The 22,181-nt window shown below is 43.4% G+C and overlaps 1 protein-coding gene across 3 annotated transcripts in view; it reads left to right on the forward strand.

The window, feature by feature from the left end:
- The first annotated feature begins 239 nt into the window (after positions 1 to 239).
- FGF14 (fibroblast growth factor 14) overlaps positions 240 to 22,181 on the forward strand; it is a 416,990-nt gene continuing 395,048 nt past the window's right edge. Inside the window, exon 1 of one of the 3 annotated variants that reach the window (XM_009680094.2) lies at positions 240 to 862. In XM_009680094.2, the coding sequence (XP_009678389.1) occupies positions 655 to 862 (208 nt within the window). In that variant the 5' untranslated portion in view covers positions 240 to 654. The remainder of the gene's footprint in view (positions 863 to 22,181) is intronic. The other 2 variants (XM_068927888.1, XM_009680096.2) reach the window with 2 other exon arrangements.

Here is a 22,181-nt window from a genome sequence, read left to right on the forward strand (position 1 = left end):
GGGCGGCGCAGCGCGGCGCGGCGCGGTGCGGGGAGGGGAGGGGAGGGGGGGGTTGGTGGCTGCCTCCTGCGCGGCGCGGCGCGGTGCGGGGCGCAGCGGCAGCCGGGGCCGGGAGGGGAGGCGAGCGGCCCGCGCGGGCGAGGGCGGGCGGCGTCGCGGGGGGCGGCGGGGACTGCAGGGCAGCGGCGGGGGCTGCGGGCGGGGTCCGCGCCCGCGGCCGGCAGCGGTCTCTGCGCCTCAGCCGCGCTTCGGCGGGGTGCTGGTGGTGCGCTCTGCCGCCTCGGGGCTGCACAATGGCAGTCGTGCAGTAGGATGGATCCTGCCGTGGCTTTTGTTCTGCAGATCCACCCATCCTCCTAGCAGTCCAGTACCAGGCTATGGTTTTCTCTTTGGGGATCTTCGGGTGTTTTGCCGGTGTCTCTGATGAGGTTTTGGCCTCGGCTGGGATTTCACTACCTTACTTTTCGTTTGGCTTCATGCTGAAAAAGGGATTTTTTTTCCCTCTCTCCACGCTTTTGGTTCTAATCCAATGTTGATCTAGGGGGAATAACCATTCAGCCTGGCTGAAAAAAGCATCCATTGAAAAAGTCTCAAAGAAATATACCACGTGAGGAAAAAAAACTGGGAGAAGATCGGAATATAATCATTTTTTCTATGATAAAACTGGTGCCCCTCTTCAGGAGAACTGGTCTCAATTTATTATTATGCAACCACAAGGATCTCTTCTTTCTCAGGGTGTATAAGCTGCTGGATTGCTTTTCGCCCAAATCAATGTGGTTTCTTTGGAACATTTTCAGCAAAGGATCGCATATGCTGCAGTGTCTTTGTGGCAAGAGTCTTAAGAAAAACAAGAACCAAACTGGTAAGCAATCCATTGCATTGCGTTGTTTTTCTTTTATGCTACCCTGTCTGTTGCTCGCCGAGGTAGATCTGCAATCCTGCTGTGGGGAGAAGGGGGAAATATAACGAGGCCAGCACGAACATGCATGTGCATACGTGTATGAATAAGCAAGGAGCAGTCTGGATTAGCTTCGGCCACTGTCACCACGGGGGAAAAAAAAAAAACAAAAAACAAAAATTCAAGGCGACCCCAGGCCAGTCTGTATCTCCTAGTTTGTATGTGCTATTTCCAAGGAGGAAACTTTTATACCGCTGCCCTTTTGAAGGGCTGTGCTCAGCCCACCCTCTGCCGTCCCTGATCCGACCCCTCCATGCACACCCCCAGAGGGGCAGTCAGTTTTGGGAAGAGGAGCCCGGCTCTCCTGTGCTCGCGTGAGCCGGCCCTGCCTGCGGTGGGTGACCGTGCCGGGGCGCCGGTCCTGCACAACACTTTCTGATTAGCTTGCAAAATATTTGCCCCCCCTCCCCAAAACACACACTTCGTTCGGCTTTCTGAAGTCAAGCCCGACACCCCCCGGCCCGGGGCTCCCCATTAGCACTCACGCCCCCATGGCTCTAGGTCGGGAGAGTGGAGGGGGTTGAGGAAAGGGGGTGGACACCTTCCTGCGTGTCCTAGACGGCAACTAAACTACATTTTGCCAAGCAGCTCCAGCAGCACCACCTGGGTGGCTGCATGTCCCCCGCCTCTCCCTGGCGGGATGACCCCTCTGTGCACACACTGGTGTCTGTGTGAACGTCTCCATGTCTGCCTTATGGCGGGGGGGGGGGGGTGGTGGAAATCATGCGCTTCGGTTCAACCCGGCTCCAAGGGGGAAACTTGCAGTACATTACATAAGAAATGCAAATGCAGGTGCTTTGGGCCGCCCGGTCCCCGGGGGTCAGGCCGCTGCTGTTGCTTCCCTCTTGCTCTGGGCGCCGGTGCGGCCAAGCCCGCGGCTGGCGAGCGAGGTGCCAGCCGGGGAAGCGGTGCTCTCCGGGCGTGCGAGCCGGGAGCTTTTCAAGGAAATACCGGCCATCCCCGCCCCCTCACACCGGGTTTTGGTCGTCGTCCCCCACTCTCCCCTCCTCCGGCCGTGCTCGCTTCCCTCCTCCCCCCTCCCGCGGGCCGGCAGGTTGTCCGCAAGCACTTGGGTGCTTGGGGAGGCGAGTGCTGCCGGAGCCCGAGCTGTGTGGGGAGGGATGCTCGGTGCGTGTGTGTGTGTGTGTGCGTGTGTGTGTGCCGGCTGCCCTGCAGTGGCAGCTCCCGAGCAGGAGGCTCCTGACGCTGGCACTGCAGTGTAGTAGATCATAGGCTCTCGTTGCCTCTCTGACACCCCAACATCAACAAGCAGCAGCTCTGGCCGCCCGCGCCCCTCTTCCCCCACCCTGGGCAGCCGGCTTGCTGCTTTTCCCAGCTCAGGGCCGGTGCAAAGAGTGGAGGTGGACATCTCGGCGGATTTTTTTTGTTCCCCCCCCCCCCCCCCCCCCCGCTGCCATTTGCCAGCTCGGCTCGCTCCTTTCCTCCCCATCGCTGCCGCTGCAGCACAGAGCAGCCACTTCTCGGCATACCAAAGAGACCGAAATGCCCCCGCTGGAGGCTGGGCAGCGGCCGCAGCGCTCAACCTCCCGCTGAGTACTCCCTTTGCGCTGCAGCAAGGCGGCCACCCCCGCTTAGGGGGCAGCTTGCAAACCGTGTGTCACCCCGCGGCGGAGTGGGCCAGGCAGGGACAGGGCAAGCTGCCAGCTTCTCGCACCCACCGCCTGGGGGTGGCCCCTCTGCCCCCCGCCCGGGCAGGGTGTTCAGCGGCCGCCGCGACGGTGCCCCCCAGCAGGGGCTGGTGGCCAGGGCTGGTTTCTAGACCTTTCAGTCCGCATCCCGCTGGTGGAGAGGCGTAACAACCCCCCCCCCCAAACACACACAGACACACGCCCCCCGGCCACACCGCTGCCGCCGTGCCCTTTCCCCCGGGGGGGAGGGGGGGGCTGCCAGCACAGAGCAGCACCGCAAGCCGAAACCCCACGATTTCGGAGGGGTGGCTCGGGGGAGGTTGCTTGGGGGGCGGGGGGCAGCGATCTCAAAGCCCCGTAGCACACCTCTTCCCCTGCCCAGGGAGCTTGCCCCCCTCGGCAAGGGATGAGCGGCCAGCACCTCCCACCACCGGGCCCGGGCGAGGTTGAGCCCGTCGGGGCCGGCAGCCGGGCTGGCGGGGCGCTGGCTGGGAGCCCCTGGCCACCGAGGGTGCGAGCAGGCAGCGGTCTGTGTGCCTCGGGCGTGAGGGGTGCCGGGCACAGCTTACCCACCCTCTGCTCTCATCCGACGTGACTCCGGCGAAGGGGAGAGGAAACAAGACCAGACCGTATGCCTAATGCTAAAATCCCTTTCCAGAGTAGCATTAAACAATGATTAACTATTTGGAAAGGCTCATAAGCACTAATCTTCTTGACTGGATTAGTTGATATTCCGATAATCAGCGCTCTTGCTCGAGGGCAAAAGATGCCCTTCCTTCTTGCTCATATTTCCCCCTCCTGCAACGCAGCAGCGGGCTGGTGTCGTGTCACCCTCCCTCGCAGCCATCCCGGGGCCACAGCAGCGGTCTGCGCCCCGCTTTTGCGAGGGCAGCCCTGGGCCTGGGTCCAGCACCCCACACTGCCCCTGCCCTGGTTTCTCCGCAAAACTTCTGGAGAGCAGGTGGGTCTTTTGCTTTCAGAAGGTGCCACATGAACGAGCGGCTGCTGCTCATCTCACCGTGCGGAGAATCAGGCAGGTTAGGCAGCTAACGGTGTCTGTTTTTTTCAATTTAGCTAGCTATTCTTGGCCTGATGCACTTTTCTTTTTGTTCCTTTCAATAGTTGGTCTTTTTCCAGAAATGGGACTGGGTGGCTTGTTTCCAGGTAGTCTTTGCTTTGCATTTCCTGCCTGCCGCTGGCTGCAACCCTCTCATTTGTGCTCACCTCCTCCCGGGGCTCTCTTGCCATCCCCGGGGGCCTCCGGGTGGCCCTGCTGGGGCTACTGGCACAAAGCAGGGTCAGAGCAAGGGGCGAACAGGGCAAGGAAGGATGTGGAGTCCAGTGGGAGTTGTGCAAATCACTGGCAGTGTTGCGTCAGGAAGCTTTAGTTTATCCATCATAGACATGCAGGAGGCTGAAAACCCTTTCTATTTCAAATCCGGGATCCTGGAAAGAGCTGTCATTGATTGCTAAAATTATTTACCTATGTTATATTTCTTCACAAGGGGAAAAACTCTGACAATCAGTAAGTGTGGTTTTGCTTGCACTGATGGGATTTTTTTGAATTTTCCTGAGTCTAATAATGCAAGAAGAAACAATGCTCCCCGTATCTTCAGCATCTTGTCCAGCATGAAAATATTTACAATGTGTTAGGTTCCCTTGGCTTTGCTTGCTGTATGTAATCATTTCCACTTAACTCTGCCATTCTGGCGAGGCGTACAGGTGGAAAGGATTTTACAAAGTGTGAGAGAAAGGAGTCTCACAGAGAGTTAAAAGTTGCTTGAGCCCATAAGGCCTGAACCAGGGCCTGTAATGGTAAGATACCATCCTGGTGGCTTCCCACTGAGGGTCTAAACTGAGTATGTTCAGTTAGGGAAGGGCTAAGTAAGGGGGAGGATTTTAGCCTTGAGGAGAAATGGGGAAGGAGAGTAACTCTTAAGTATTTTTTGAAGCAAGTACAGGAAGTGACTAAAATTTTTCACCAAATGACAGCTGTTAGGTTGCCCATGGGAAATGAGTGAGTTGGCCAGAGGGCTAGATGCCCCCGTGGCTGGAATTGCTATCGCATTTCACTCGTGGTGGCAGCCCAGCAGTCAGAGGATGTATCACATTTCCCTCTCCATTTACCTCCAAGGAGAGGCATCTCTCCAACCTAGTCAAGGCTGTTGACAGGAGTGTAGATGGAAATTGGCATTACTATAAATATGTTGCTGACAGAGGAATTTAGCTTCTGTTAGTATCAATCCCATATCAATCTCAAGCACAAAATCTTTTTAAAAAGGACATCTGAAATGAGGACTGTGTCTAAACGGGGCTTGGTGTATAATCCCTTTTTAAACTCCTTCCTCATACAATAGTCAGACTGCTCTTTAATGGTTACTTATCATTCAAAAGAAGTTTCTAAGCATAGCCATGTGAGAATAGATCTGTTTAAAGCAGAGGCTTTGATCCTGTTGTAAGATACATATTGTGTAGCATTATTTGAATTCTAAGTAAGTTGGGGTCACCCGCTGCATTCCTTGCTCCTGGAAAACAAACCTCCCACCAAAAGACAAAAGACGTTTTGCCTAAGTAACAGCTGCAGGATTGGGTCCTTGAAGTTTCTTTCACGTAGGTCTGAAAAGCAGCTCCAACTGCTTAAATACCTACACTGTTATTAGAGGCACCACGTATTTCTCTCTGACAGCACTCAAATGTAAAATGGCCTATTTACATGTATCTCACCTACTGAAGTTTTGTCCTCAATGGAATACATTTCCTGAATTCATACAAATTTAATTATTCCTGATCAAACTAAATTGCATATTATACTTGTTAAGGGGTGAAATTTATGCCTGCTCATGAATCTCCCTACTGTGATAAAATGCTTACACCTAGTTCAATGTCAGCTAATGACAGGCCATTTATAAATGAATTCAAATATACAAAAGATATCTTAGGCTGAGGGAAAATATGCAAAGTGTATTTATAGATATCATTGGTTTAAATATTTATATTTATGCAATTTTCATCTGAAAGTGATATTTATTCTACTTGCCTACTTGTTAAGTGTATCAATTTTGAGGTAAGCTTCCACTGACTTCAAATCTAAGTAAGGAGTTAGAGGCTCAGAACTTGACCCTTTGTGGAGATTTTCTGTCTGGTAAATGTATCTGTCAAAATATAATCTGGAAAAGGGGGAGCTGTTTGGAAATCAGTTTTTCAGAAGGCCTTCATAAACTCAAAGAAATAAAAAGCAGTATGTTCCACCAATCTGTGATGGTGTCTTGTAGTTTGTGGCGTTGCTATTTTAAGGTTTTTGTATAATTACTCTGTTTTTTTGGGGGGGTATAATTATTCAACATGTAGAGTGAAATGCTGCAAGTTCAGAATGTGGTTGGGTAAACAAAGTGGCTGTGTGCAAATTAAACTATGCTGAGTATCTACAGCCAAATGTGCCCGTGAGCATGGGCTCCTCCTGGAGCAGGGTTCTTACAGTCAGAGATGATCTTGTTACTTTGGGAGCAGTGATTTGTTTCTATACCTAATTCTGTTTAAGATCCCCTTTATGTTTTTGGATAAGCTGTTTCTTCCCCATGCCTTGTTTTCTTACATGTTAAAAACTGAAGACAACGTCTGAGCATTGCATAAGTGTGCTGTTGATTGTTTCATCTGCTTTTTGCATTTCAGTGAGTGATAGCTTTTCAAAGCTAACTTACTAGCTTACTAAACATCTTACTGAGTAACAAAATGTAGATGGATTTTAAAATTTTGAAACCTCAGTGATGCAAAAACAACAAAAAAATTGTGGTGTAGCACAAGGCTTGAACAATTAATGTACCTGGAAGTTACTTGCCTCTGTTACAGAAGGGCTGTATAAAGTAGTATAGTAGTGTACCTGGCAATAAACTTTGCAGGTCCGGGCCCATGTTTAGTTTAGAAAGTGCCTTGCACAGAGCGTGTTTCAGCTGTCAGAACAAATGAAGTGAGTGGGAAGGAAATATTTTTATCTGAGACCATGTGATGAAGTGCTCAAAGCAGTATATTCATCTTCAGACTGGATACTAAAAAATTATTTATTGTGTTCTCAAAGTGGATCCTGAGAGGTTCTGAGCCACTCAGAAGTGCTGAAAATTATAATTGCAAAGGAAACTGATGGTGTTTGGCACCATGATGGACTGAATCCACAGTGAGCAAAATATATGTAAGTAACACTTTTTTAAGATATGCTGCACCAACGGTGAATAGCATATGAATAACAAACACAGCTGTTATCCGAATCAGGAACATGCTGTCTTGGAAGGGGGTCCTTTGCAGGCAAAACCTCCAAAATCATTAAGTGAAAGGCTTTTAATGCATAAATGGAATGCTTTTTTTTGTATGTCTGTAGCACACCCTATTAAAAGCACTTATATTGAATAGTAGCAATGGAAATAGTTGCCGATGAGACTGCATTGAGAAGTCAGAATAATATCTTCTGTAGTAAAATTCAATGCATTAATTCCAGTTACATATTGTGTCGAACATAAGCAATATTTTAATAGTTTGAGTGTTAATATTGGATGGTGGTGTGGGGTAAATGACAATAAATGCTACCCCGTTGATAACAGAAGTTGGTGTAATTTTAATGTCCGTACTTTGCATTTTGGTTCTGACACCTGCTTATTTTACTTTTAACTCGAAACAGTATGAGGAGTTGCACTGAATAATTTTAATGCTTGCATACAGAAGGCAGTATCTTGAAAATGATTTGGCTTAACCATTTTGTGGCACTAAAATTAAACAGATCCCATTTGACAGTAGAATAGTACCAAGGTTGAACATGTTGATCCTATTGGAATTGTTTTTGCTTTTGTTATCAGACAATGATACAAATAAGCCCTAATCCTCTGTGAAAACTTTAAGAAGACTCCAGAAAGGTCTGTATTTCAGTGAACTGATATGGGAATAAACTTTTCTGTTCTCTGAAGGTTCATCATGTCATGCCTGTTTTTTCATGCAGCTGTGTCGTTTGAAAAGATCAGAACATAGTAAGACTACAGAATGTGCAGGACCCATGCCTTAGCTCTTGAAGGTATCCTGTCTCCAACACTGGGAAGTAGATGGTATAAGAAAAATATAGGAAATGGGCAAATCCAGGTTTGTTCCTTCCTCTTATCTGTGCTCTCAGTTTTCAGCAATCACTGAAATGCCTTAAATAGGAGCTTTTCTTCAGACTACTACGTTTAGTAGCCTCTGAAGGAGATATATGCGTTCAGTTTGTCATGTTCAGTATCTTTTCTCGGCCATCTAAACGTCACGTGACAGTGAGTTCCACTGTTTAGCTATGTGCTGTGTAGAAACGGTGTGTGGAGGGCTTAATGTTTTGCTGGTACTCCTTTGTTCTTGTTCTTGAGCTGTGAGAAATAGAGGCTAATTCTGTCTGCTGTTACTTCTCCTTATTTGTGATTACCGATTATGAGGAATTTCTCATCTATTAGAAGATGAGGAGTTTTTCTTACATTGTGTCTTCTCCATCCTTGAACTGTCAAAAAATATACAGTATTTCTACCATCTGTGCTCCTTTGCAGTTTAGCTTGCCTTTGCTGAGGAAGTAGGATGTCTCAGGCTTTGGAGGACAAAGATAAAGGAGCTACTGACCTCCTTTGCACGAGGATCTGCCTCTGTGAGCCTACTGGAGTCAGAGGAGGTTTTTGGTTGTGTATGGGGTGTTTGCTGGGTGCTACCACAGTTTCGCCATAGCTCAGAAACTCGCAGAGCTGTAGTGCCGTAAGGAGGAGCAAGTCCCACGATGACAGGTTGTCTCTGCTTTCGTCCAGCTGAAGGGAGTTCATTCCTGTGGATTTTCTGGGCCTATGGGATAAGGAAGTATCTCCTGCAAAGGGCATGTTATTGCAATGTCCTTTCTCTCGAGGGAAGAAGAGGGATATTGCACCCTTGAGCAAGCTTTTGAAGAACTGAGCTCTACTGTCACCTGAAAACTAGGATTTTATACCGCTGTGGAATGGTTTAAACAGGAGAGAGAGTTTGCATATAAAAGCAAAGCCTTCTGCTTACATATAAATAATCTCTTGGTTCTCAGCAATGCCAGTAAAGGAAATACAGAAGAATTTCATTGTCCTTTAATGAGGTTTTGAGCTTAAAATGTTTATTCAAAGAAAACAAAGTTTGCCAGACCTGTTACTCTTTCAGTAAATGTATTTCTCAGCACGTCCTGCTACATTTAAACGTAATGTCCAGATTAACAGTTTCCAGGTCACACTTTTCATTAGAGAAGTGCATTATGGAGGGTTGCTGTTGCCCAATAGTTTCCATGTATATCACTCATTGCTAGTACAATGTCAGTAAATTTACTGACGTTGAATAAAATGAACAGGAACTAATAGTGCAAAACTAAGTAGAAAGTATAGTAAAAGATGTGGAAAAGCCGGAAAGTAGAGAAATGCTTAAAAAAAATCAGTGATGTCATTAGGGTAGAAGTGTCCTATAAAAGTGTCCTATCAGAAATATCTTAATAAGGGTTAAATTAATAGTACTGCATATTAATATATAGTGCTTATGATATGAAAAAACTCTTGAGAGCTTTGGTATTCTTGCAGCTGGGGATTGCAACCCAGGCTGCTAATAGTCCTTGAGAAACAGAACCTAAACGTGATTTAGGGAGATTATCCCATTAAGGGATCAACCCAAAATCTCACATGTGAATGAACTTGAGCTATTTAAAATCCTAGTGTGATTTTGTCACTTGGATCCTTTCAACTTTTAATAAAATCCACGTTTTTAAATGCCTTTCACAGGTAGGTTAGAATTTGGAGAACTTTACGATCCCCATAGATTACCTCCGAGCCCCCTACCAGAATAAACCGTTTTTTTGCCTTATTTCTTTTGTACCATGTGAAAGAGACTCTCTCCATCAAAAAGTAGGGTTACACAGACTTTCAGTACCAAGATTTGCTGGTCTCCTGGCTTTATTCAGACCTGTTTTATTTCCACATACATGACCTTGACCCATCCCAGACATTGCAGCCTCTATGCTTTCTCTCACATCTCTTTTAGTTCTTTTACCTGCTGCTAGTGCAGGCCTCTCACTTTTTTATTTTAGGTTATAATATGTGAGGAAAATTAAGCCTTAATTATATTTCTTTCAGACATTTTTAAATTCTCCCTATTTTGAATAATTAGCTAGTGGCAGTGAGCAGAACTACTATACAGATTATTACTGATATAATAGATACTTATGATGGATGAAGGGCAGGCAGATGGGTTATCCTCTGTTTTACTGGGCACGAGTTGTATGAATGATGGGTTTCCAACTTTCTGCTAATTTAAAACAGTAGTAGAAGTACATAGATGTAGAGGTAATAAAGCAGCTGTGACCGATTAGGAAAAGACAAAATCAGCATGAGGATTCAGAAGACCAAAGAACAAATTCTGCCTCTTCCAATTGTTTCGAGGATTGTTTCAGGATGTTAATTTTTTGAGGATAAAATGCTTTACATGGGATTCTACTGTTAAAACAGGACACTTCATCTTCCAGGAAAGTTTTTCAGATAATATTGTTGAGCTCTTCTTTCTTGACCTGGTGAGGAATAAGCTCCAAGTCCTGGCTTTGCCCGCTCACCTGAGAGCTACATGCGGCCTCAAAGCTTGTGAACATGGTACCCTGCTGAAGCTACTCCGAAGAGTTCCCAGAGGACTGCAATACCTGTGTCAGAGTAGGACAAGTCACATATGTCGATGCCTTCAGCAGGGTACGGCCAGAATGTATGTGGGGTCTGGATCTTGAATGGAGCTCCCCTCTAATAGTCTAGTTTTGAGACATTGTTTTATGAGAGAATTGTGAGGTGCTGCTTCAGTGCAAGATACTGTAGGGTTCCTGCAGACCAGGGACATCCATGGCAAAACACGTGACTGCATGCATCACTTCTCAGTGTGTTCTGAAGTGCTGAGCTTTGCCTATTAGTACAAAGTTTTGAAACATGTTGAAGATGAATTCTCTTACCTTTGAAACTTGTAACATGAACTCTTTTCCGTGAAACAGCACCTACAAGCAGTACTGGATTGTTTTCTAGCAAAAAGATCACTATGTAGCATTTGTGTTGAAGATCCACATTTTTGAAGGGCTTATTTTATTTTAGTTCTAGACTTTAAACCCTGGTAATATTTGTGGAGTTGTAGAAGTGTAAAACATACACACAAACCTAGCCGTTGTAGTTTCCTGGGTAATATCTATCTGGGTAAGATCAATGAGTTTCATCATGGTAGAAGGAATGTGCATCAAGGTTATGGGAATGGATCCATTGTGACTGTGTAAGAGTGTCTTTCCTCGTTTCAGTTTTGTCTTTGCAGTTTACAAGGGCTGATGTGTCTGGAGTACTACTCATGCGAAATGGAGATGAATCCTGGAATTGGTGGGCCAGAAGATACTATGTGTCCTCATTGAAGGTTTTTAGTGAGAATGCACCTTAGAAGATGTTGGCTTATTTAGCACTTCGACAGCACACGCCAGTTTTGAGAACTACCACAAACCGATGAGGAAAATACTGTTTAAGAAATTCCTGAGGATGCCTAAGCAATTATGGTTCTCTTGATTAAGAAAAAACAAAAAGCCTTTAAGCGCAGTGAGGAAAATTAAACTGGACCTCAGAATATGCAGATGAAAATCCTGGTTCCACTGTATAATAACTTAGTTTTATGGTCCCTTAAATACTGGAATGGAATTATTTTATCCCAGTTGTACCAATTGCCATCAGGATGAAGGCAGAGGCAGCAGTTTAAGACCTTATAACCAAAGCAGAATTAGACTATAACTTGTGCAGACTAAGTTAAAACCTTTTAAATAAAATATCAGGAAAAACAGTAAAATAAGAACTCATTAGGTATGCTGAGGCCAATTTTCCCTGGATTTCAGCTTTCAGTTGGAGTTATTATGGTGTAAGTTAGTTGCCAAAAGTATTCCGGTAAATAGATTTAAGATGGAAGATGGAGAAAAGATAAATACTAATCCCTTGTAGTCATATCTAGTTTAAGAATTTGGGGGTGGAACTTGATGAAGTTCAAATAAAAGTAAGTCAGATGTGATGTTAATACATGAGGTGAGATTTTTTTCAAGTGCTGTGTGGATCGTACTTGAATAGTGTGGGATGCTCTTTCTCCCACTTATTCTCAGAGGGAGATGAAAAAACAGAATGATAAAAGAAATTATAAAGTAAATAATAAAGGGATTAAAGAATCTGTAGAAAGGTTAGTGATATAGAGTCCTACAGAATTTAGAAATTCTTTAAGCTGCTTACTAGTTGAAGAGCAGATAGTCCTGCAATTTATGGGTATTTTCATGGAAAACGTCTATTTGTATAAGTTCTCTTTACCAGGGACAGCTGAGACAGTTACATTTGGTAGATTGTAGCTTCTCACAGTTTCTCCCATGGATAGCTGTCTTGCTAAGGGTGAAATATGCTTGCAAACAGCACTTTCCTTCCATAAATGAAGGTGCTCCCACACGCTCATGAGTCTACCTGCTGTCGTCACACAGCCCTGAAGGAGTGGCCTCCTGGGTGACCTGCAGCTCAGTGTCCTGTGCCTCCCGCCTGCCTGCTGCTGCATGAGCAGTCTGCAAGCAGTCCATGGGAGCACACCTCCACAGGCATGTGGAGCCCAATGTGTGCTCCCCCTGCCCCAGCTAACACCTGCAGGCTCCCAATGGAGCAGGTACACAAGTGTGGTCATCAGGGTGGCTGTCAAGCTAACCTTAAATCGGTAGCGTAGGTGCCACGGTACCTGCTGGTGAAAGGAAACGTACAATTTTTTTGCTCCAAATTGATTCGCAGCACAAATTTTAAAATGCAATGTATATGTTTCTACTGATCTTAAGCTTTGTAAACCTTCTTTTTATCAGACAATCATGCTCTGGGCGATATTCAGCCTCATGAAATCATGAGGCTGAATTCAGCCTCATGAAATCATTTTAAACTGCAGAAGTAACTGACACCGGAACAATTTAAGTAACTTTTAATCTTTATCATCAGGTTAAATCTTTCAAAGGCATTTCTGCACGCTTGTAAGCATTAGGCAGTGTGAAGGGGGGTAGTGTAGGTTTACTATTAATTTCCATTTTTCTTCCAGTAGCATATAAAGACCATAGTCAAATAAGCCAAGAATGTTAGGTATCATACAGACCTAATCGATCACCCTGGTGGTTACCCGGGGGATCTTAAAGTAACTTTGACGTGAGGAGTCACTCTCTTTTCTTTCTCACTGACAGAGGGCAAGTAGGAGTTGGGAGAGCCTTCAATTTGGCATTGATAAACCTTCCTCCACCTTAAAGTCCTCCTTGTCTCTCAGGATCCTAAGACTGAATTTATATTGCTTAATTAAAAAGGGCCAGGGATTGATTCAAAGCCATATGGTGCTGGCTGGCTCATGTCTACCTTACTTGCAGTTTGCAGCTTCCCTAGCAGATCTGGCTTGCAGAGAACTAACTGAAGAGGTCCAGACAGGCTTGCTACTTGAGTAAGCAGTGCGGGTGATCAGGGATCTAGTGCTTCTTTTATTTAGCAGGATAAGCATAGCCAAAGAGGATCAGGAAAACCCTTTTCATCTCCTTGAGGAAAGTTAGGGTCAGTTCTACTTACAGGAGGAATAACTCGTACCCCTCAGCCTTGAAGTGGCATTGCATCTGGGCTGCTAACAGTATATGACACCGTCCCAGCCAAGCAAAGGAGATACTGGAGTCACAGTGGAGAGGATAAAAGAATCCTGGCTTCATCCTTTGAGGAAGGAGCACCTAGAAAAGCACTTTCTATGATGCATGGTTAACCCTGTGAAAAGCTGGTGGAGGAAAAAGAGAGGAATATTCTGCTTCGAGCGAGTCTGGCACCTGATCAGCAAAGACCCAAATCTGCAAGGGGTGAATTAGACTTGAACTCAGCAAAGTCTCTTCCAGACAGGAAGACTCTTCCAGACTTTTCCCCAGTCTTGCTGGGGAAAAGATTTCCCCTTTCTCCCTGTTTCTGATAAGAAGCAGCCCAGCCTCTGGGTAAGGAGGACAGGGGGATTCCTCTATCTCTAAATCAAACCCTTTCTTCCAATTCACTGACTTGAACCCTCTTTCCTCTTCACTGAGCTCATCACCTCTTCTTCTCTTTGTGTATGTATGTGCAGCAAAGCTGGACAGCACTGTTGTTCAGTGAATAACCAGTTGTTTTACAGCACTCATATATCCCATTTGCTGGGAGATATGACACCGACATGAGTTGCCACACATGCTCTTTGATCTTGCTTTTAACTAAAGGGTATATATTTCTCCCCGCACTGCCACTGGTCCCTCTCTTCTCTTAAACAGTTGTGAGGAGTGAGGGTAAAGAACAATTTTTATGTATTATTATTGATGCTTCATATATTTTGGCAGGTTAAATCTGATCATGGTCTGTGAATTGAAAAGGTCTGGTTTACGATCTGACAGTATGCTCCAGTATATTCGTGTGTATTTTACCTATATTAATAAGAATTAGAAATAATAAAGTAGGTTTTATTTTGTTTCTTTTGAAATGCTTTTGGGGAAAATCAGTTTATAGACCATTTGGAACCTCTGAATTATTTTCTCTGAGAATGCAAAATGTTTGTTTACTCTTGCATTTAATGTTAAATAGTAGATTGAATTTAAGCTCTGCAGTCTCCTCCTTTCATGAATTCCCTGAAAACCCCTTAGCATAAGTGTTTCTTTACAAATTACATATCTAGAAAAAAAAGGAATTATTGTTTAATCTGGGACAAAAAATGATTTTGCAGTTAACAGGAAAAGATGTTTTGTGTTTGCATTGCCCCAGTAAAAGCAATTATGGAAAGCTCTGATGATGGGATGTAGTTTTGTGTTGTCTTAAAATAGAGTACAGAGTGGGGCTGCGTCCAGTGTCCGGGCTTGCGCCAAAGCACCACGATTTCTAAAACCACTCTAATCGCTCTGTAAGTTTGGAAGTCAACTCAAAGCTTCTTATCTGACAAACTCTTTTTGGCAATATAGGAGTAAAGGACTTTCAGTACACCTTAGGCCAGCTGGGGCCAGACTAACTGCATTGAGGTTCTTTCCAGAAGCTTGAATATCTGTTCTTCATTTCCCCTTCCAAGCTAGAGGAATAAAAGTTTATTGTTGCCTTCTTATTTACAGTGTCTTTCTTTTGGGCATGCTACCCAAAAGAACCAGCTTTAATCCTTGTGGCTCGTGGAAAGTTCCTTGTTATTTGCTTTACTCCGCAGTGTCTGAGTGGGCAAGCAAGGATCTCCAAACAAAGGTTTTATGGGGGAAAAAGTTCTGCATGATCAGACCATGGGACCATTCTTGTGATGAAGGTAATCTTGTTTGCCCTCAGAGAAAGGAAATACTCTTTTATATTGTAGGGTTTTTTTGGTTTTAGCAACTGCTTTAGATTTCCCAAATCTTCGCTAAATTTAGATACAAAAGACTGTGGAGCCTGGACTCTATTCAAATCTGTTCTTGCTAGACCACCACTTCTTGGTCTCCATAGTGAGTGGGCCCAGATTTCCCTGGAAGACAGTGACTTTCTTATATAGACAAGGGGTTTTGTGCTTAATTGACCATTACTTCAATAATTCCTACCGCATTGGTCTCAGTCTGCTCCATCTTCTTGTTTATTTAAGCTTACAGTAACTAATTTGCCAAACAAGCATGTCTTCTCCAGTGTGCTTCCAGGGGTATTTGCATATAATAAAACTAATCTAGAGCTACATAAACCAAATGGAACAAATGTCAATTGAACAGCTGGGACAGAGCAACACTTCTCCGCTCATGTTGATGTAGTTCTCTTGGGCTTTCCTTCTAAGAAAATTGCATTTTTTCTCAAAATCCCAAAGTTTGGGTTGCTCATTGATTTCAGTCTATTAGGTACATGTGACAGCAGATACCATAAAAAATATTGTATATTAAAAAAGCAGATTTCAGAAGTCTCAGTGTGCCAGTTCTGAAGAAAGAGAAGGGTATTTGCAACCTTGGCTAGACAGGAGGATCTTAAAATCCTTCCATGGTCCGTGGAAGTCTTCTTATATTCATTGATCAGTGGGAGCTGATGTTGGTTTAAGGTTGTTTGTGCTTGTGATCTTTAATGAAGGACATGGAAGCAAATTTACAAAATGAAAGGCCTTCCTAAGTAAGCAAAAATTTCTAATCCTGTTGAAAAATCCTTCTAAATAAAGGATATAGGAGAAGGAAAGCACAAACGTTGCAGTATATCAATTAGTAAGTAGTTCACCTGGTGATCTCCTCTTCCCTGATACGTGGCACTAGTGTTTCTCCCTGGGAGAACTGTATAACAACAGTATGCTAAGTCCCTGACAAGAGTACTAACAATTTTTTTTTTAAATCTAGTATAGAAAGATCAGAAGAGTGTAGAACGTCTGACATATGTTGATAGTAACAATACTTTTCAGAGTAGCGCTTAAAATACTAATTCTTTCAAGATTACTTTAGATATAATAGTGAGTTTATAAAACTCTAGAAAAAGCATTGGTGAACTGGCTGCTCTGGTATACACTACCTCATATTACGCATGTGCGTGTAACATGCTTTGCCCAATGGATTGCAGCACAAGCTTCAATTAATTGTGAAATAAAAGTCTGTCATCAAAATAAAATCAGAGACTCTCACTTGAAATTCACTGCCTTTTGAGTTAAACCAAAAACCTCTATGATGCTAAACCCACTGGTTTTTCAATCCTCTTTCGGTGCCTAAGTCTTTTGAACTAAGACTGCGCTTACGGCTGAGGTAGTAAAGCAATGATTTCTGAAGAGTATATAGGAACTGATTATATGCAATTTGTTTAAATTAGTGGTGAGCAGTATTACATTAACAATTGTGTTAGTGCTAATAAGTAGGAGCGTCTAGAATGTGGTACTTCTTGTACTTGAATCATACCTGTGCTTGAAGAGGAGCCAGATCTTTTGTCATACCCAGTATTTTCATACAGAAAGGATGGAGCTGAAATTTTCTAGCTCAGGTGCTTTTACAAGCTCATTTTACATCCATGTGTGTTTGCATTCTTGTTTTCTTTGTTCTGTTTTTTTTCTGCACTGGGCCATGCTAGTTACCACGTTATTTTCAAGGTCATAGGCAAGCAATTGCTCCTACATTTCCTGTCATAGGCCTGTTAAAAGACAGCATTTTGGTCATAATATTCCATTGCCAATGACTAGGTGGACTACTGTTGCCCTAGATGAACAGTTAACCTGTTAGAGATTAGGCAGTATTTTAATTCAAATGTATCAATGTTATTCCATTTCAGAACTATTTAACCTGAATTTCCCCTTCTTTGCCCACAGAAGACATGGACATAAGAAAATCTCTTATATCAAGGTGCTGGTTTCTACTACTGTCCCTCTGCTTTTTCCCCTCATTCCTCCCTCTGCTCTCTCTTCCTATCTTCCTCTCAGATGAATTAGTTAGAGTGAAAATCCTGCTACAGAGCAACCAGCTGGTAAATTATTCCACCTGGGAATGGGATTTGGAGCACGGTTTTCACGCTAATCTCTCCGCTTCTGTGGGTACGATACAAAGCTTCCGTCAGTTCACATCTTTCACTGTGGCGCTGGGCCTCCGGAGCCCTGTATGTTTCTGGGTATTTTAAATGCGGATGGTTTTAAAAAGGCTGAGAGCTAGGATGCCTCTGCTGTGCTCCACAACGGATCTCGGCGATCTTTCTCCTTCTGTTCCTTTCGGTGATGAGAGGTGTACGGAGTCGGCTTTTAGCACTACATTGACAATGACTGTCCTCGGAGCGCAGCGCTTTGCCCCACTACCAGGTGAAGTTCAGCGAGATGGAGCTGTTTCACAAGGCAAGAAACCTGTGCTTTAGGGGTGAAGAGATTTTGAACTTTCAGCTGATTTTACTGTGGGGCAAATACCACCCTTCTGAGAGCAAATGCTGCTCAGGACAAATTAGGGTGGATTCTAACAGATGGGAAGGAAAAAAGCTGCTGAAATTTCTCTAGAGAGAGCACAAACCCTGCTTGTTGTAGCATCCAGCCCGTGTGCAATGGGGATTTGTGTGAGTGGAGTACGGGGAGGGAAGAACAAAGCCAATAAATCCACTGGTACCCAGCTGTCCTGCAAGTGATGTTCGGGTAGTGTGCCTGAGATACTCAAGTTTTTAGCTATAATTACCACAAGTTTTTCTGTTCCACAGAAGTGAAACAAGAAAGGTAGTTTTACCTGCATTATAGAGAACCTTGCTGCACTTCCATGAGAAATGGAATCTGCTGAGCCTCAGTTTTATAATTCAGTGTATGCACTACACTCACAGTATTCACTGTGCTCTTCTGCCTTCCTGGTCTTCTCAGGCTCACAGATAAGCACGAGTCTGTTAAAACTTATAAAACAACCTTTATTTTGATCCTTCTTCGTCATGCAGCACCCATTTCAACTGCATCCACTTGATTTCTGCTCCTTTTCTGCGGATGCAGAAAATAGTATTTAAGAAGATGATATCTAAATGGAAGTCAACTGGTCATATTTATGATGGATGTACCAGGGTCTGAGGAAACACTTAAAGGTCAGTTCTGGGTATTACTGTTTTGATATTCCCATAGTTTGGCATATCCAAAGAAGCATGAAGGATTTTCCAGTGGATATTGGTTCTACTAGATTTTTGTTCTTTGCAGATAAATTTTAATTCAAAAAGTCTTATGATAATTTGAGAGATAAATATGTTCATGTACGTGTTGTACAAATGCCCTTATCCTGCTGTTAACAGATCACAAAATGTTCTTAAAGGTAGAGTTAAACATTAATGGCGGAATCAGACTTATGATTTAGCTGTCATGTCTTAGACTATGAGTTGCGTTACAAAAAAAAGTTTGGTTTGGAGCATTGAAGGCCTGATCCAAAGTTCTTTTCAGCAAATGAAAACACTCCCTTTGCCTTCAGTGTCTTGGATGAGGTTTGAAGAGGAATATTCCCTATGTTGATTTTAATACATGGAATTTATTACCCAGCCTTTCCCAGCCATATAGTTTTATCAATACATTTCTGTGCCTTAACAGCTTTAATGAAGAGCTCAATCATTCAAAAGTTGTATCGATTCAGTAATAGCAGACTCAAACCCTTGTCAGTGTCTCACTTTTTATTTTTATGTCAGTGTATTGCTCTTTAAAGGTACATTTGCTAACCTTTGATTACATTACAAAGATGTGATTAGTACAGGAAAAAGCTGTACAAGTTTGCTGTAGTTAAGATGAATAATTCTTGCAAATGATCCAATTGTTGTATTATCCTTCAGAAAGCAAGAAGTTATTCTTTCAGAGTGTCTTTCTTCCCACCTGTTTTTTACCTTTCCCTCTGGTCTTGGAAACTGGAACAAAACTGATGCAGATTGCTTTTCCTCCATTTCTGCAGGTTTGGACTCTCCCTAGCTTTTGTTATACCTCAAGAGGCCTAGATAAGGAGTGATTTTACCATATTAACTGACTCACAGTACAGCATGCTCACACTTAGCTGCATACTGAATGTTCTATGGCACCTAATCAAAACTCATGCTGTAGCTTTAAAGAACTGGATGTGACAAGATGACATTTCGTACCTAGTGCATTTCAAAAACTCCTGCCTGAACTGGTATTTTCCTTCATGTACTGTATCATAAATGCAAAAGAAAAATGTTGCCTACATGCAAGTCTGAGGAGATGCAAGTAGCACTGAGATTGCTGGGCCAAAGTTTCCGCTGGAGTAAATAGATGAAAATGCACTGACTTATTAGGAATTGTCTCTCGATAAGCTGGCACTGAATGTAGTATAGTCCTTCTGAAACAGTCACTTAGGCATGGGTCCAGTGTCCTAGTGTAATAAATAAATAAATACTAAAATACTGTTGTGCGCAGGACCTTACTAATAGCGGGCAGCAAACATTTGCATATCAATTAGAGAACAAAATGGTTAAGAAATAAAATTGAAGATTCAGGGTACTTTTATTGCCCAAACTAAGAAAAACGTTCACATTTAATAAGCAGCATAAAAACAGATGAAAAGTGGATTCCATTTAAATTGTTTCTGTTTTAGCCTAAGGTGATTTTATTTATACAGGTAGGAAAAATGTTATTTGTACCTTAGTGATGCATTTCAAAAGTTAGTAATGATAATTGTTTGCTGTAACTAACCTTGATCTAAATAAATTTCTTCGTTAGTTTTTCTACATCTTTAACAAAGTTCCAGAGATAGAAGGAGGATAATGCTTCACGTGTCTTTTTAGCGGCTTGTTCTGTCTTGTTAAACAAATAGGTCACAGTAGCTGTAGGAGTGGCAGCACTGAAGACTTGGCCATAAATATTTTCATTTTTAGAAGTAAGATTGGAAACCTATCTATCTCCCTTGAAATACTTTTTCAGGGACAAAAAAGAATAGAAATAATGTCGTCATACAGTTAAAGTAGAATTCTGAATGGTCACCGTTCTTCATCCCACAAGCCCGCAGCACTTGCTTCTTTCTGCCCAAATCAACATCTCACTAGGCAGTGGCAAAGGATAGGATTTTATTATTCAGTGCCTCTGCTTTATCTGCATAGTATTGCCATTGTCATGAAAAATAGAACTAAAAATATGTGCTGACTGTGCCAGATGCATTTCAAGAAAATCCCTGTACACTCATTTTTAAACAGTGCTATTCGCGTGGCCTGGTAAGGGCTAGATTATAGTTAGTTCTACACTTGGCATAGCAGAGACAAGGCAGCACCTAGCTCTTTCTCTCCCTTATTTTCTTGCAGAGTGGCTGGCACAAACTTATTTCTTTTATTCTGGACACGGAAAGATGTCCAGGAAGTTGATTCTCAACAAGGTGGGAGCAGTCCATCTTTCATCTCCGCCTGCGGTAGCCAGAAGGCTAGAGCTAGACTGCAGAGCTGCAGCACGTAGAATAATACCCGGGTTCTTCCAGTTAGAACAAATCTGATTCTGACAACACATGCAGCACTGTGTGATTGAAAAGGCAGCTGATTCCCTGATTCCCACTACCATGCGGGGCACAACCCCAAAGCCAGCGCTCTGCTTTAACAGAGATAGCAATTAAAATTGACAACTTTGCCTCAGTGCTTCATAATATTCTTTCCAAATGTTACTGTGTGGCAGAACTTGTGCTTCTCGCTCCTCACTCATTTGTCCATGTGCTATAACAGGCAGTTCTACTTAAACTGTAATTAAAGGCTCCTGTTTTCCTCTGATCAGTTGGCGGTGGAAGCCACTGTCATACATTGAACTGTACCAGTTGTGGAAATTAAAAATAAGAACAACAAGTTACTGGATGTTATTTCAAATCTTTGACAAATACTGACGTTTAATGGCTACTGCTTGTGGGTGTAAGCAGACAGATGAATGACAAAGGCTTTTAGCGTCTTTCAAATTAGAATGTGCCTTCTGACTGACATACAGTTTCTAAAATACAACAGTTGCAAGAGTGGAAGTAATGCTACCTCCTCTGCTGCACTATGAGCGCTTACTCAAAGCTGTATATAGTTGCTATCCAGACAACTATAACACTGCATGTGCAACGCGGGCAGCAAGACTGGAGTGCATTTGCTCCTGTAACACTTGAGTGAGAGTGACTTCAGCAGCTGAAAAGTGGGGCAACAAAGAACTACCTTCGTTGTAGAACTGAGATCATTCAGTTTTCTAGTATTTCTAGCATTTGCTTTTAAGGCCATTTGCTTTTAAGACCAGAGCCTTGAAAGTGGCTGCGGCATGAAGGTTATGCATGGGCATCCATATCCATATGGTGTAAAGTACTCCACTGCAGATATGCAGTTCCTTGGGCAGCTTTCTGATGTCCTAGTTTAGGTTAGAAACGCTGTTTAACATTGACACCGAGGGGCTCAGATGACAGTGAGAGAACAAAGAAAAGAAGTCATGCCCCAGTTCCTCTGACCACAACCTTCTCTTTAGGAGCGCATGAAAGAAAATTGCCTGGGAGTCATAAGCATGGCTCTGTGTGATGTGGGGACACGGCTGACAGTTCTCCTATGTTTAGGCTATTGGATCTGCAGCAAGATACCAACAGCCTCAGGAGAAAATTTAGGCAAACCTCTGACCATAGAGCAGAGTCTCTGTTGATGAAAACTGAAAGAGTGTTTTTTTGCATCAGTGACGCTGTGAAAATTTGCTCCTGTCACAACAGCGCTTACTTCCCAGAGGGACTGCAGTATAATATAATGTCTGAAACAAATGCACTACTTTTTTTTCCTTTCTTAATAGAAATAATCAAAAGTGCTCCAGAATATTTTACGGCTATAGTGGTTTTAAGAAGAAGGGGCAAAAGTTTTGGCTGATTTCATTCATAATTCCAATCATTCTGATTTTTTTCCCCCAGTATTACGGAAGTGCGAAGTATAATTAGTGCTACGGAAACTATCAAATGTGCAGTAGTTGTACTTTTATTCTTTCCTTTAAAATCAGGTCCATTTAAATCCATTCATTCAATAGTGTTTTGAAGGCTTTGAAAGAACAGAGCATAACCAGAAGCTCTATATTTCCCTGCTTTCTATATGGTAGATAGACATTTTAGTTTCCAGCATGCAGTTTTTTCAGATGCAAAGAGAACAGAGAGCAAATAA

This window comes from Struthio camelus, chromosome 1 (genome assembly GCF_040807025.1).
Source record: "Struthio camelus isolate bStrCam1 chromosome 1, bStrCam1.hap1, whole genome shotgun sequence".
NCBI classification, from domain to species: domain Eukaryota; kingdom Metazoa; phylum Chordata; class Aves; order Struthioniformes; family Struthionidae; genus Struthio; species Struthio camelus.